This window comes from Narcine bancroftii, chromosome 3, assembly GCF_036971445.1.
Source record: "Narcine bancroftii isolate sNarBan1 chromosome 3, sNarBan1.hap1, whole genome shotgun sequence".
NCBI classification, from domain to species: Eukaryota; Metazoa; Chordata; class Chondrichthyes; order Torpediniformes; family Narcinidae; genus Narcine; species Narcine bancroftii.
Window position 1 is genome coordinate 99,821,012 of NC_091471.1, and position 16,614 is coordinate 99,837,625.

The window sequence follows — 16,614 nt, forward strand, 5'->3', positions numbered from 1 at the left end:
TTGCATATGGGCCGACAACAGAAACATATCAATCCTTGAGTATGTTTTATGCCTACTCGAGTAATATGAACATTCCTTCTCTTTTGGGTGCTGTCTCCTTCATATATCCATAAGTTTCATTTCTTGCATTGATTTAACCATAAATTTGGCTACTTTATTCTTTTTGGTTGTCTTTTGTCCAGTTTTATCCAACATTGGATCCAAATTAAGGGTAAAATCCCCTCTTATCAATATATTTCCTTGTGTGTCTGCAATCTTCAAAAAAATATCCTGCATAAACTTTTGATCCTCCTAATTAGGTGCATATATATTGAGCAAATTCCAAAATTCTGAGTACATCTGACATTTTATCATTACATACCTCCCTGCTGGATCTATTATTTCCTCCTCTATCTTAATTGGTATATTTTTGTTAACTAATATGGCTACACCTCTAGCTTTTGAATTATATGATACTGCCGCTACATGTCCTACCCAGTCTCTCTTCAATTTCTTATGTTCACTTCAGTTAGATGCATTTCCTGCACAAATATATCTATTTTTTTTCAGTAAATTTAGTAGCTTCTTCCTTTTAATTTGGTTATGTATTCCATTAATGTTTATAGTCATATAGTTCAAAGTGGCCATCTTATATCTTGTTTACACCTCTTTTCCACCTCCTCTCTGCTTTTTCCCCTTTATATCTTTTAGTTTTCCCTTTTTAAACTCAATGCATGTCAACACATTTAAAACATAAAATACTCCAACAATTCCCACACCCAATAACACCTTAACCCCAAATGCACCCCCCCCCCCCTTTCTGAGTTGTCACTTATCCCTTGCCAGGCAACCACAACTCCCGTTTCCATTTGGTTTGCGATCTTGCTCGCAATCGTCAACTGATTTCGCAGTGATGGTTAGTCTCTCCCCACCCAGCCCCCCCTGAAAACTTTTTTTTTTAATATACATATAACAAAGCTCTCTCTTTTTCCCCCTTCTTCCTTCCTTCCCTTATCTTTTCCATCTTTAGTTCTTTACATATACATTACTTTTACATCTTTATATATACTTTATCGCCAGTCTTCTTTCTTGTTACTTCTCTTCTTCCTGCAAATGTTCTGCAAATTGTTGTGCCTCCTCCGGATCCGAGAACAGTCTGTTTTGCTCCCCAGGTATAAATATTTTAAGTACAGCTGGATGTCTTAACATAAATTTATAACCTATTTTCCATAAAATCATTTTCTCTGCATTAAATTCTTTCCTCTTCTTTAAGAGTTCAAAACTTGTGTCTGGGTAAAAAAATATTTTTTGTCCCTTATATTCCAATGGTTTATTATCTTCTCTAACTTTGTTCCTTGCCCGCTACAGTATATTTTCTCTTGTATATCTTAAAAATTTTACTAAGATGGATCTTCGTTTTTGATGTGTCTGCGGTTTCAGTCCTAGTGCTCTGTGTGACCTTTCTATTTCCACTTCATGTAATTCCCCAAACCTTCGGGATACATCCTTTTATAAATTCCTTCATGTCTATACCTTCTTCATCCTTATTCAGGCCCACTATTTTTATGTTGTTTTGCCTACTATGGTTTTCCAAAATATCAATTTTCTGAGATAACAACTCTTGTGTCTCTAATTTTTTTGTCACTTCCTTCCAATTTTTCTCTTATCATTTACTTCCAATTCTACAACCGTTTCCCGTTCCTCCACATTTTCTACTCTTTTCCCCATTTCTGTCATGACCAGTTCTATAGTTTGCATTTTGTCTTCTGCTCTTTTCATTTTTCTTTTAATTGCACTAAATTCTAATGATAACCATTCTTTGAATGATCTAATTTGTTCTTCAAAAAAAGGCTTTATATATATTCTGTCCATCTGTTTTACCTTGTATTTCCCTGTGAAGATATTGGTCTTCTTCCTCTTCTTCTGTATCTGTACCTGTGTTTGTGTCTTTCGGAGATCGGCTGCTCTTCACCACCGCAGCTTCCTGCTCCTTCATGCAGGTAAGACCTTCTTTCTTCTCCGGTGATTTTTCTTTTTTTTCCCCCAGTTGTTCTCACTTTCTCTTTCTTGGGTGCCATCTTCTTGTTCTTCTCTAACTTTATCTTCTACTTCTTGAGTTTTGTATTTGTTAAGCCTCGTCTTTTCCAAACTTATTTTCTTTTTTTCTGGAGAGGGCTGGTTCAACCCAACTGGCCACTACTCCATCATGTGACTTCCCCTGAGCTAAGTAATCTCATAGGGACTGGTATTCCAAGAATGACCTCCACTGCTGATGCCAGAAGAATTCTCAATATAATGAAGAAAATCCTCAAACAGATCAGAAACGCTCTTCAGGAAGTAGGTGTGGATATGTGAATGACTATTGTCTGCAGATGACTTCAAGAACAGAAATACAGAGACCACATTGCAAGATACAAAGCATGGCGAAGATGGTAAGCTTTGGATCTTTGGCAGTTCCTTTACACCTCCACACTTTGCTCTTGCCATCACTCTGATACAGGTTAATCTTAGTCTCATATGTCTGCAAGGCTTTTTTTTTTTTACAGAATTGTGTAGGCTCTTTTAATACTTCTTGGAAAACCGTAATCTGGCCATCCTTTCTGTGGTTAACTAATGGTTTGCATCTTGCGGGGAAGCCTCTATATTTCTTTTCATGAAGCAGACAGTAATAACTGACATATCCACACCTGCCTCCCGAGGAGTGTTTCTGATCTGTCAGACATGCTGAGAATACTTCTGTTATTAGCAAAGGACATCTTCCTTGGAATGCCAGTCCCTTTGAGATTACTGAGCTCACCAGCATGCTCTTTCTTCTTAACGATGTTCCAAATTGTTAATTTTTGTAATCCTAAAGTTTGGGCGATGTCTCTTACTGTTTATTTTTGTTTTTCAACCTCAGAATGGCTTCTTTGACTTTCATTGGCACAACTCTGGTCATGTTGAAAAATGGCAACTGCAGGCTCTAAATGTGATCAAAAGCTTAGAAGCAAGGCTAGGTCTCTTATACCTCCACTAATGGAACAATTAAACATACCAGAGTTCTCATTAACACCTGCGAAGCCAAATGTCCCAAACATTATGGTGCCCTCAAAAGGACATAATCAAACCAAAATGTATTCAAATAACCTTGAATAAAATATGAAATGAGCACTTTAATAACATGTGAATTGTTAAAACTGTAGATCACATGGAAAAATAAAGGAAAAAAAGTGTCTTTGTCCCAAACATAATGGAGGGCCCTGTATCTGAAATATTAATTTTGCTTTTCTTCCATCTACATCCAAAATTCTGTCAGTGAAAGAGAAATAAAAATTATCATCATGAAAAGGTAAAATGGATCAGGATTTTAATTATGGGACAAATGTAGAACATTAAGCATTTTACACAATAAAATTAATTATTAATCAATTACAGTTCAATTAGTACATTAGATCTTAACCAAAATAGACAAAACTTTTACAACTTGTATTTATGTAGTATGTTTAATATCCAAGCATTGACATGCTTCCTAAAGAAGAAAGTATTTGCAGTAATGTTTGATTAGTACAGAGCAATAACAGACATGACATAATCATCAACACCATTAGAAGTAAAGACAACATTGTTTATCGTTAAGGAAAGAGACTTGAAGTGGATCACAAAAGACCCAGTAAATTTTAACCAAATATTTATCTGGGGAAAGAAACAGCATCTTCAATTGTAACATTTTTTTTGTGGGTGAATAGCCCAGAAAAGAAAGACAATGCATCAATTATTTAAAAAAAACATTAGGACAAGAAAAATTATAAACCCGAGAGATAAAACTGAATATTTAAGTCATTTGAAGAAATACAAAAGCAGCAATTTATCTTTTTCAAAACGTGGAATTGAAAATAATAAAGGATAATGAAAAGCAAATAACAGTTAGCAGTTTGCCAGTTTGTTTGAATAATGTCAACATGAATTTCTGATCTCCATTATGTTGAGATGAGGACTTGCTACACACTTCCACTTTGTTTCTAAGACTTCAGAACCATAATAATCTTTTCCTCCATCGATATTTCTTTCCACAAATTGAGTGGATTCAGGCCCAAAAATTGGCATAATCAAATCATTGCTTTAAATTAATTAGTTTGCCTTTGACTACTTTCATTTTTGAAATTGCCTTAAAACCTTAGATATTTTGATTTAGTAATGCAACTTAAAAATTTTACGGATGGAAAATTAAGAAAGGAAAAAAATGAAACCAAATTATTATTTACAAGGTGATTCTAGGGATTTGTTTTAAGATCATAAGATTATGGGAGCATAAAACCATTCAGCTCATTGAGTACTCTCCATCATTCTATCTTGTGCTCCATCCATTCTCTCATTCATATCCACTCCCCTGCCTTCTTGCCATAACCTTCAATACACGAAGAATTAAGATGCCTATCAATCTCTTCTTTAAATATACCCAATAATGGCCTTCACAGCTACCCATAGTTCACTACTCTCTGGATAAAGAAATTCCCTCTCATTTTTTTTTTTAAATGGTGCCCTTCAATCCTGAAGTTATGCCCTCTTGTCCTAAACTCCCCTACCATGGGATACATCTTTGCCACGTCTATTGTCCAGGCCATTCAACATCCTTTTATGACGATTTTATACTTTTATTTTTCTGAGCTTCAAGAAGTGCAGACCAAGAGCCGACAAACATTCTTCATATGCTGATCCCTTCATTCCAGGAATCATTCTTATGAATTTTCTCTGAACCCTCTCGCATGCCAGCTCATCCTTTCTTAAATAAAGAGCCCAGAACTGTACCCCAATCTCCAGGTGAGGCTTCACCAGTGCCTTATAAAACCTCAACATCACGTCCCTGCTCTTGTATCCTATTCCTCTAGATATGAATGCCAATATTGCATGAGCCTTCTTCACCACTGACTCAAGCTGGAGGTTAACCTTTAGGGTATTCTACATGAAGAGTCCCAAATCCTTACACCTCTGAATTTTGAATTTCATCTTCATCCAAATAATAGTCGGCTCTTTTATTCCTTCTATCAAAGTGCACGGCCGCACACTTTCCAACACTGCTTTTCATTTGCCACTTCTTTGTCCATTCTCCTATTCTATCTCTCAGCAGCCTCTCAATTTCCTTGTTACTATTGGCCCCTCACCCATCTTTGCATCATCTGGAAACTTAACCACCAAGTCACTTACTCTACAATGCAAATCATTAATATAAAATATAAAAAAGAAGTGGCCCCCAACACCACCCCCTATGGTACACCACTGGTAACTAGATCCCTTTATTCCCACTGTTTCCTGTTGATCAGTCAATTCTCCACCCATTCTGTAATTTCATGGGCTCTCGGCTTGTTCAGCAGCCTCTTGTGCACCTTGTCAAAGGCCTTTTGAAAATCCAAATAAACAAAATCCACTGCATCTCCTTTGTTGAGTCCTCTTATGGTTTCCTCAAAAAATTGCAGTAGTTTTGTCAGGCAAGATTTTCCCTTAAGAAAACCAGGCTGACTTAGACCTATCTTTTTGTTTACCTCTAGATACTTTGCAACCTCTTCTTTGACAATCTTATGTTCTGAAGATTATAAATTGTTTTCAATTGTGATGGCTTTGATTCTGTAATTCATATAGTCATGACTTTGAACAAGTTCACATGGGTGTTAAACTCCCACTGTTTGAAATGTGTCAATGCATTTGTTTGTAAATCATTTATTTACTAATGTTAACAAACTCTTTACCCTGCTTATGTTGAAATAAACTATTAACCATATTTTGGGCACTTGGTCCATTTTTTTTAAACCATTATGGAGATGAGTAAACATTTATTCAGAGTGAAATGGTCCTTGGGCTGTATCTCAGAAGAATAAGAGCCATGTTATTTCTGTCTGTTTCTCATTTTGGGAGAAAAAATATGCAGGCTGTAAAATAAGCTGCAGGACTTTTTTCAACCTATTAAAGATCTCCACATTTTCAAAGTTATTATCTTCATTACAAGATCATTGGTTTTTTTTTAACCCTCATGTTGTTCATTTTCATGTAATATGTAACTGGCTCTTCTGCTATCAGTCCATATACACATGCTTACAACTTCTATTTATATAGTCGAGAACTGACTAAAAATCTAAACTTAAAATAAATTAATCAGATTTCAGGTGTTCAATTTTGTTCTACCATTAAATTCATAATGGAAACATTGTTCATTCTCTGAAGTAAAATATGCTTCTCAGAGACTGTTATCTAATGTTCAGCCAATAAATGGCATTTGATGTACAGGCAACCTTGAACATTTTGTGCTATTCTTATTTGCACATAGATAAACACAGACAATTATAAATATACAACACAAACATATTCAGTGCAAGCATGCAATCCCCTCTATTCATACTTGAACTAGTGGCGATTAGAAAATCAGCATCAAAATTCAGAAACATGATCTCCTTCCCCAGATAGTGGTGATTCAGCTCTTGCAAACATCGGACAAAGGTATACTTGGAAGCAGTACTGGAACTTTCCCAGCCGTAAACTTTATCAAAGTGCATATCAAAGAATGGATTATCCTAAAAAATTAAAAATGAAAACAAATTTACTAATCATTTTATTAAGATATGAGCATTTATTTTTCAAAGGAAGGCATGCGCCTTACCTTATTAATCAAAACAAAACATTTTAAAATGTTTTACCTCTTTGATCCTGTTCTCTCTTTTTTCAAAATAATTTTATTAATTTTAATAAAGAACAAATAATACAGTTCAATAAAATGATGTGGATAGTTGCACAAAACTAATAACCATCCAGTATACACAAATCATATCCATAATTCATTTTCCAAGTACTATATATTTTTATTTTAAAAAATAGCTAATAACAAAAGGTATATAAAAAACAAAGAAAAAATAAAAAGGAACAAATATATAATAAAAAGGAAAACTCAAAACTCCCTGCCTAACAGCATTGCCAGATGCCAGATAGTAATTTAAAAAAACAAGGTGGAAAAAAATGTGAAAATGGAAAAGATATGTCAGACAATTTAATTACATTGAAATGAAATTATAAAGTAAGAAAGTAAGTCATAAATGACCCCACAGTGTCTGAAATCTTATATCTGAATTATTAACTGAATAACAAATCTTTTCCATATTCAGAAGAGACATGATGTCACTCAACCACTGATCGGGGCAGCATCCTTCTATTTAAGTAAAATCGCACACCTCGCCAAAAGAGAGGAAAAAGAGATAGCACGACTCAGAATCAGAGACAAAGAAGAATTAACTAGTGCACTGCTGGTCTATTTAACAGTGTACTGAAGAGGGGCACCAAAGTGTTTGGTAGTAAATCTATATTTAAACATTTTTGACCAAGTGTGGAAAACCTCTCCACTATTTTTCTAGACTAGAACAAGTTCAGAACATATGAATTAGTGACACCTCCACTCTTACACTTGTCACAACAGGGACTCCTATCAGAATAAAAATGAGACAAGTTAGCATGTGCTCTGTGTACCACCTTAAATTGTAATAAACCATGACATATAATAAAGCATATATTAACAGTATACAAAATGATTACATAACTAAATTACAGGTCTGAGGAAAGATTAGTATCAAAAAAGAAAACTATCTGTTCTTCCATAAATGTAACTGTTCTTATCTGATAATCATCCTAAATTAAAGCACCAACGTCTTGTATCTTGAGGAAAATTAGGAAGCATTATTGATATTGTAACAGGGGCATGATCAGATATTACATTGCTGTGGTATTCACAAGAACAAGTTAATGCAATTAAATGATTATCAATAAAAATATAATCAATGCATGAGTAAGTGTGATGAACATGGGAAAAGAAAGAATAGGCTTTGTTAGTAAGATTTTTAAAAATGCCAGCGATCTGAAATGCCACAATCTGATAGAAAAGAATGTATTATTGATGCAGATTGGTTTAATGTAGCCAGGTTAGAAGAAGAACAATCTAGACAAAGGTCCAACCAGCAGTTCAAATTCCTGCCTAGAATAAGCGAATACAAACTTAAATCTGCCAAGGAAGTAAAAAAAATTCAAAAAACCCCAGTTCGTCAACATTGGAAGCATAAAGATTTGCTAAAACCACCATTAAATTTTGTAATTTCCCTGAAACAATAACAAAACAACCATTAGAATCTGTAACAACATTATGTATACTAAAAGAAATATTCTGATTAATTAGGATCTATACCCTTCTAGATTTAGCTTGAAAGGAAAAATGATACCCCAAACTTTGCGATGGACTCGGGCTAGTACAGAAACCGAATATAATTCAATGCAATCCTGATGTGAACCCATTTTCAGTGAAAGTACCTCAAAGGGTCCCATTGCTGCTCATGGGCAAAGTGAAGAGAGGATTTGAAAGAATGGAGAAGCTTAGAGTTATCAGCTGCAGAGAGGAACCTACCGAGTGGAGTTGCTGCATAGTAGTAGCACTGAAAATGAATAAAGAAGATGCTCGCATTTGTGTGGACTTCACACCCTTGAATGGATCAGTGTACAGAGAAAAGTTTTTATTTCCTTTGGCAAACCAAACCCAAGGCATTTTACTAAGTTGGACGTGAACATGGGATTTTGGCAAGTTGCTTTGTCCAAAGAATCATGCCATTCGGGTGTTACTATTTTAACTGCTTACCCTTTGGTATCTCCTCTGCCCCTGAACACTTCCAGAACAGAATGGTGACTGAGGTTATCGCAGACCTGGAAGGAGTTGTCTGCCACATGGACGATATCCTCATTTGGGGGACCACGAAGGGCCAATATGACGCGAGAGTCCATGCAGTCCTAAAATGAGCAGAAAAGGCTGGGGTCACTTTTAACATGGCGAAGTGTGGGTTTGGAAGTAGAGAGGTGAAATTTCTGGGTTACATCATCTCAGCAGATGGCATGAGACCAGACCAGACCCAGACAAGACAAGAGCTGTGTAGGACATGAAGGAGCCCACAACATTAACGAGCCCAGATGTTTCCTCAGTATGGTGAACCAACTAGGGAAGTTCATACCAAACCTGGCTGAAAATGACAAACCACTGAGAGACCTGTTGTCCAAGAAAAACCAGTGGAGCTGGAGACATGAGCAACAGAGGACATCAGAGTAACCTCAAGCAAGAGCTATCATCCACACTGGTACTTCAGTTGCATGATCCAAATAGGCAACTGAGAATATCAGCTGATACTTCATCGTATGGACTGGGAGCAGTGTTACTACAGAAGGGTGGAGACAATTGGTCACCAGTCACTTATGCTTCCAGATAGCTACAGAGCAATGGTACAAGCAGGTGGAAAAGAGGCATTAGCACGGACCTGGACTTGCGAGACATTCAACAATTTTATTTTGGGGCTACATTTCAAGTTGGAGATGGACCACAAACCACTTGTGAGTCTGCTAGGAGGGCTAGTGCTGGATTCGCTGCTGCCATGGATACAAAGGTTCAGGATGAGGCTGATGAGAATCTCATACATGATCTCACACGCACCTGGGAGGAAGCTCACAATTGTGGATGCACTCTCTCATTCCCCACTACAAGACGGAACCATGAGTGCTGACAAAGACCTCTTGAAAGACACTGATATTTACGTCGAGCTGGTGATAGAAAACCTCCCAATGAGCGACAGATACCTGATGGAGATCCGAGAGCAACGATGCGCTGACGGTGTGTGTGCACAGGTCATGAAATACTGCATGGAAGGCTGGCCAGACAGAAACCAGTTACAAGGACCAGTCAAACACTACTGACAAGAAAGGGCCATTCGGAGTGTGCACAATGAACTACTCCTACATGGTATGAGATTAGTTACTTGAGAAAATACACAAGAGCCACCAGGGGGTTGTAAAGTGCTAGAGCGTGCCAATCAAACAATGTGGTGGCCAGGTCTGAGTAATAAAATAAGTGAAATTGTCTTGAGGTGGTGAGTGCATCAAGGAAAGGAGAGACTGCTGATATGCAGGGGAGACAAGCAGCAGATAATATTGGATACTGTTGAGTGTAATGCATCTGGCACAATCTAGAAATAAGAGGGGATTGGCTGTTACCTTGGTTGCAGAGAAGGCTTTTGACAGACTGGAGTGGGAATTTTTATTTAAGGTGCTGGAGAAGGTGGAGTTAGGACCAACTTTTCAAAATTGGACCAGGACACTATACTATGCATCCAAGGTGAAAGTTGTAACTAATGGACAGGTCTCTTCAGCCTTCTCATTTATCAGATCTCGTAGACAAGGGTGCCCACTGTTACCAGCTCTCTGTGTGCTGGCAATGGAAATTCTAGTAGAGGCCGTTCATCAGGATCCAGACATTAAAGGTTATAGAGTGGGCCAGTAGGGGCACAAAATAAACTTATTCGCTGATGACATACTGATATATCTGAAAGACCCTGCATCTTCTCTTTCTCAATTGCATATGGTACTGGAGGACTATGGGAAACTTTCTGGGTACAAAATCAATTGGGAAAAGAGAGGTTATGCCACTCACTGAGGGTAATTATAGTCAATTTAAAGAAAATAGCAATTTAAAGTGGCTGCAGGAGGGAATCAAATACCTAGGAGTTAATATTGATGGTAACTTGAATAATCTATACAAGTTAAACTACACCCCTTTGCTGGAAAGAGTCGAGGAGAACCTAAAGAGGTGGATGTCCCTGCCCATAACGTTGGTGGGCAGGGTTAACTGCATCAAAATGAATGTGTTGCCAAGATTCCAGTATCTTTTCCAAACATTGCCTGTGCCGTTGCCCCAGGGTTTTTTTAAACAGCTGCTAACTAAGGTTAGAAGCTTTCTCTGGAGGGGTAAGGTGCCATGGGTCTCTATGGAAAAATAAACATGGGACTACAGTCTTGGCAGATTGAGAATGCCAGACATCAAAAAATATTATTGGGCAGCTCAGTCGAGATGCATCGCCTCTCTCTTTCAGGGAGGAGGTGTACCATCCTGGGCACAAATTGATCTGCACTTGGTGGGCAAGAAGATAGCAGAGGATTTCATTTACAAATGGGATGCCAAATTGCTGTCAGGGAAGAAGGGCAGCCCCATACTAAAACAAGTGATTAGTGTATGGTCCAAAATTAATTAGTACCTGAATGCTAAAGTGGAGTTGTCACCAAAAACACCTTTGACTCCTAATAAATTAATACCATTAACGATTAACAAGATCCTGGATACCTGGCACTATGTAATGGCATCAGGTGCATAGACGACTGTTACAAACTGGGGCAATTAATGTCATTTAAGCAGCTAAAAAGTAAATATACTTTGCAAAATCAGACATTCCACTGCTATCTTCAAATAAGGTCTTTTCTACAAAAGAGTCTGGAAAAACAACCAACTGAAAAACCTCACAAAGATAAGCATATACAGAGCCGTTGTCATACCCACACTCCTGTTCGGCTCCGAATCATGGGTCCTCTACCGGCACCACCTACGGCTCCTAGAACGCTTCCACCAGTGTTGTCTCCGCTCCATCCTCAACATCCATTGGAGCGCTTTCATCCCTAGCGTCGAGGTGCTCGAGATGGCAGAGGTCGACAGCATCGAGTCCACGCTGCTGAAGATCCAGCTGCGCTGGATGGGTCACGTCTCCAGAATGGAGGACCATCGCCTTCCCAAGATCGTGTTATATGGCGAGCTCTCCACTGGCCACCGTGACAGAGGTGCACCAAAGAAAAGGTACAAGGACTGCCTAAAGAAATCTCTTGGTGCCTGCCACATTGACCACTGCCAGTGGGCTGATAACGCCTCAAACCGTGCATCTTGGCGCCTCACAGTTTGGCGGGCAGCAACCTCCTTTGAAGAAGACCGCAGAGCCCACCTCACTGACAAAAGGCAAAGGAGGAAAAACCCAACACCCAACCCCAACCAACCAATTTTCCCCTGCAGCCGCTGCAACCGTGTCTGCCTGTCCCGCATCGGACTTGTCAGCCACAAACGAGCCTGCAGCTGACGTGGACATTTACCCCCTCCATAAATCTTCGTCCGCAAAGCCAAGCCAAAGAACATTTATGTTTAATGATGTCAAGAGGGGAAAAATCAAAAATGACAAAATTGCTAGGTGGAGGACTGAGCTCTCCACTTACAATTATGACATTACCTATCGGCCAGGAGCCCCTAATGACCCACCAGATGCCTTATCCAGAGGAAGCTGTGCCTCTGCACACACTGGCCAACTGTGATCTCTGCATAATGAGCTCTGCCATCCAGGTGTTACCTGCATGGCTCATTTTGTCAAGATGAGCAATTTTCCCTACTCCATGGAAGATGTCAGAGAAATGACCAGGTCTTGCCAGGTCTGCACGAATGCAAGCCGCACTTCAACCACCCTGCAAAGGCACACCTGATCAAATCTTAGATTTTAAGGGGCCTCTCCCCTCCGCGAACATGAACACTTTCTTCCTCTCTATCATTGATGAGTACTCCCACTTCCCATTCACCATTGCATGTCCAGACACGTCCACGTCATCAGTCAGAGGCCCTAGATTCAATTTTCACTCTGTTCGGGTATCCCAGCTATATTCATAGCAACCGGGGATCATTCTTTATGAGTGACGAGCTACGTCAGTACCTTTTGGCGAGGGGCATCGCATCCAGCAGGACTATGAGCTACAGTCTTGGGGGAATGAGCAGCTTGAAAAGGAGAACGCCACAGACTGGAAGGCTGTCAAACTGGCCCTGAAGTCAAAAGGCCTTCCAGACTCACACTGGAAGGAAGTCCTTCCTATAGCACTCCATTCCATCTGTTCGCTACTGGGTACCACAACCAAGGCAACCAGGAAAATAAATAATAACACTGTAGAGTGTTGTGCTGATGCTACTCCTTACAAGCTCCTATTCAATTTTGAAAAAAGGTCGGCATCGGGAACTGCGCTTGCAATCTGACTCACTACTCCTGGTCCGGTCCTTCTCATGTAGCACGTGAGGAAAAGCAAGAAAGGGTGAAACTGCTTCACGCCAATTGCACATACGCCTATGTGGAGTACCTGAATGGCAGGGAGGACACCTTCTCCATCAGGGACCTGGCTCCTGCCGGAACAGAGGGTCCATAGCCTCAGGTGCCCTGCAAGCCATGGAGCTCATTCTCAGCTCGAGAGAAAGATGGGAGTCGAACTAGGGCATTGTAATTGATGAGAGCTGCTGGTCCGACTCGTGCCGGGACAACATGACCACAGCCATCAATGCAAGATACAGGCTGGTCCAGTATAACTTTTTGTACCAGCTGTATTTAACACCACAGAAAAAAAACAGGTCAAAATTGGAACTCTCGGACCAATGCTTCAGATGTGCCATTGCGACCGGGACGTTCGTGCACGCAACCCTGTCATGTACCAAGGTCCTCGAGAAAATTATAGGCAATCAATTCCCACAGGACCCAGAGTTATTCCTGCTGGGAAACATAATGAACATAAAGCTTACAATGAAGCTGTCCAAATTTCAAATATGTGTTAATCGCATTGGCAGTGGCCAGGAAATGCATTGTGGCGACTTGGAAGTCCAACTCTAGTCTTAGTATTGAACGATGGAATGCGGAAATGCAGAGCTGTGTTCCCTTGGGAAAAATAACTTATAACCTGAGAAACAAATATGGTACCTTTCATAAGATCTGGCAGCCATACATGCACTACATAGGTGCATGGCGGTGATTGGTTTCCCCATTCCTTGCTGCGGCTTCCTCTCGCTTGCACTGATTCTGATCAAGAAAAGTCAGGAATGAATATCAGCCCAGAGGCCGCCCATTGAGCTGCAACAATCCTTGCCCCTTACTTATTATTTATTTTCCTGGTTGAAGTTTGAGTGAGTTGTCTTGTTTTATGTGTGGGGCGGGGGGGGGGGGGGGTGGTTGGTAGAAACTTGAGCTTGTATATAAAGTCACAAAGAGAATGAATATATGTATATTTGAAAGTGAACTGCCATCGTTGGCATGACATTGTATATGGCTGTACAAGCATATGTGAAAATATAAATAAAATATTCAACAAAAAGAGAACCGGAGATACCGACTAAATTCCCTGACAGGCCATGGCAAAAAACTTGGCGCGGACTTATTCACTCTTAGGGAGAACACCTACTTATTTGTAGTGGACTATTTCTCTAGATTCATAGAAATAGCACAACTCAGCCTGACACGAGCTACCGATGTAATTGTTCATTTAAAAATCGATATTTGCTCTGCATGGCATTCCAGAGACATTAGTAAGCAACAACAGTCCACAATACTCTGGACAAAACATGAAATCCTTCGCAGCAGATTACATGTTCAAGCATGTAACCAGTAGCCCTAATTATCCACAAAGCAATAGCGAGGCAGAGCGAGCAGTACAAACAGTGAAGAACCTGCTCAAGAAGGCAAAAAGACCCTTACCGTGCACTATTGGCCTACAGGCTGAGCAACGGTTACAGTCCAGCCCAGTTGCTAATGGGACGTCACCTTTGCACGACTCTACCGGTCCTTCCAGAGAGATTGCAGCCAGAACTCCCAGACTTGCTACAACTCCAGAATGAGGAGTGATTGCTTAAATCTCCTTTTTCTTCCTTCCTTTTGGGGTTATCGGGTTGGGGGGGGGGGGGAAGATGGGGTTTGAGGGGTGGTGGGTTTATTTTGTAATCATATACTGGAAAATTTAAAAAAAGATTTAAAGTAGATTCTAAACTAAAAATGTAATGTGAATTCAGGGTATTGCTATTACAGTATATCTATTGTAAATCACAAACATGTTCATGCCCTGCTCCTCTTTGGTGTACTTACCAATGACCATCATACAGCCATAAGAAGTGGAAATACCCCAAGCTATAAAACAAGGTATATAAAAAAAGGTCTGAACAGAGTCTTGGGAGCAGATTAATTGCTTCCTTTTAAATGAGAAGTTCAAGCCTTAATAATGGGAAGGACAGTTCAGAGACTTAGAACAATATTGCAAATTTTGCATTAGTAAAACACACAAATGGCATAAGGTTAGTTAGTGAATGCTAATATACTGTGAAAGTAAACAGAAAGCAAAGATAAATCAAATCCTTTCTGCCAGCTACTTACCTGATTTGCTTCTCTTCCATCCACAAGCTTGAGATCGTCAAGGTACCATGTACTGATTTTTTCAAATTGTTCATTTTCACTCAAAGTCACATTTTTCACAAATGTGATTTGCACTTCTTTGCAATTCGATACTGGAATGAGAATATGGTGCAGTTAGATGAAAAATGCAGCGAGTATGGTAAATAGAAGTATCAGATTCAGCAACTGGGAGAAGTGGTGAAAATTAGGGGAACAGACTGAAAAAAGCACGATCTTGCATTTGTTGTGCTTGTGGTCTCCCCATATGTTTTCATGTGTATGCTCCTCCAAAAATGATCTGATTCAAATTGTATTGCGCACCTCGCTGAGCCATAAAATTTAACTTAATTTACAAAATGGGGCGCCACTATTGGCATAGCAGTTAACACAACATCTTTACAGCGCCAGCAATCAGGACTGGAGTTCGAATCCTACACCGTCTGCAAGTAGTTTGTACGTTCTCCCCATGTCTGTGTAAGTTTTCCCTGGGGGCTCCAGTTTCCTCTGGTTAATTGGGAGTAAATTGGGCGGCATGGACTCGTGGGCTGAAATAGCCAAGCTAAATGTCTAAATTTAATCTTTTTAAAAACCCTCCTTTTGTTAACAGATTATGAAGTGCTCTGACACCACAAAAAGGACTATCTGCACCATTGAAAGAACATTTTTTTACACTGCGAATATTTATTAATTATCTATCTTTTGTATTTATTATCTTTTTAATTTAATTTCAGATGTACTATTGTAGTTAAAGTTTTTATGAACTGCCTATTTGGCTGCAGTTAGTAAGAATTTTGGTACACATGTACATTATTCAATGTATGACAATAAACTCATTATTAACATTATCAGAGAACAAACATGGTGGAACCAATGTTAATACTGTATGACTGGCCCGCCCCCTTGCTGATTTTACCTGTGGCTCCTCTCCTTGATTCTCCTAATAAAGGTGGCAATGCCATAACCCCTCCCACAGAACAAGCTTGGGGCTCAGGTCAGCTACAGGAAATGTTCCTTCTGTTTATGGTAATAAATTCGAGTCTTTGGAGTTATTGATAATGCATCAATTTTATTACCATAACTTTTTTTTGGAATGGACAAGTTGCTGAGACCAGAGAGGATGGAAATTGACCCACAGTCACCAGAAGCATCCGACAAGTTCAAACTTGCTTCATCATGTTTCTTCAGGCCTCCACTGAGCTCATCCAATCCGACGCAGACAAGCTGCACTTTCTGTTCTCATAGGTTGGGCACCATGTTTGCCCGATGATCAGAGACTGCAAGACATTCACCGAAGCAATGGACATTCTGAAAGGCCAGTACCTGGCTCAGGTGAATGAAGTCTATGCCAGACATGTCCTAGCCACACGCAAGCAGTAACCCAGGGAGTCTATAGATGATTACCTTTGGGTCCTGTGAGACCTCAGACAGGCCTGTGGCTGTAAGGCCGTATCAGCAGAAGACTAAAAGGAGGAGCTGATCTGAGATGCCTGTGCAGCAGGCATCAGATCGGATTATATTCATCAGCGACTGCAAGAACAAGGTAAGCTGAAGCTACAGAAAGCCATCGAACTAGCCCTCTATAATGTGGACTTTTTTGACCGAT

General features: G+C 39.6%; 1 protein-coding gene across 1 annotated transcript; it reads right to left on the reverse strand.

Annotated features, from left to right (window-relative positions):
• Positions 1-6,260: 6,260 nt before the first annotated feature.
• On the reverse strand, positions 6,261-16,364 carry exoc1l (exocyst complex component 1 like). The gene is made up of 3 exons (XM_069923088.1): positions 16,301-16,364; positions 14,994-15,124; positions 6,261-6,518 (listed from the first exon to the last, which is right to left on the reverse strand). Exons 1-3 carry the CDS (start codon positions 16,362-16,364, stop codon positions 6,261-6,263), a joined length of 453 nt encoding a protein of 150 aa, XP_069779189.1.
• Between the last annotated feature and the right edge of the window lie 250 nt (positions 16,365-16,614).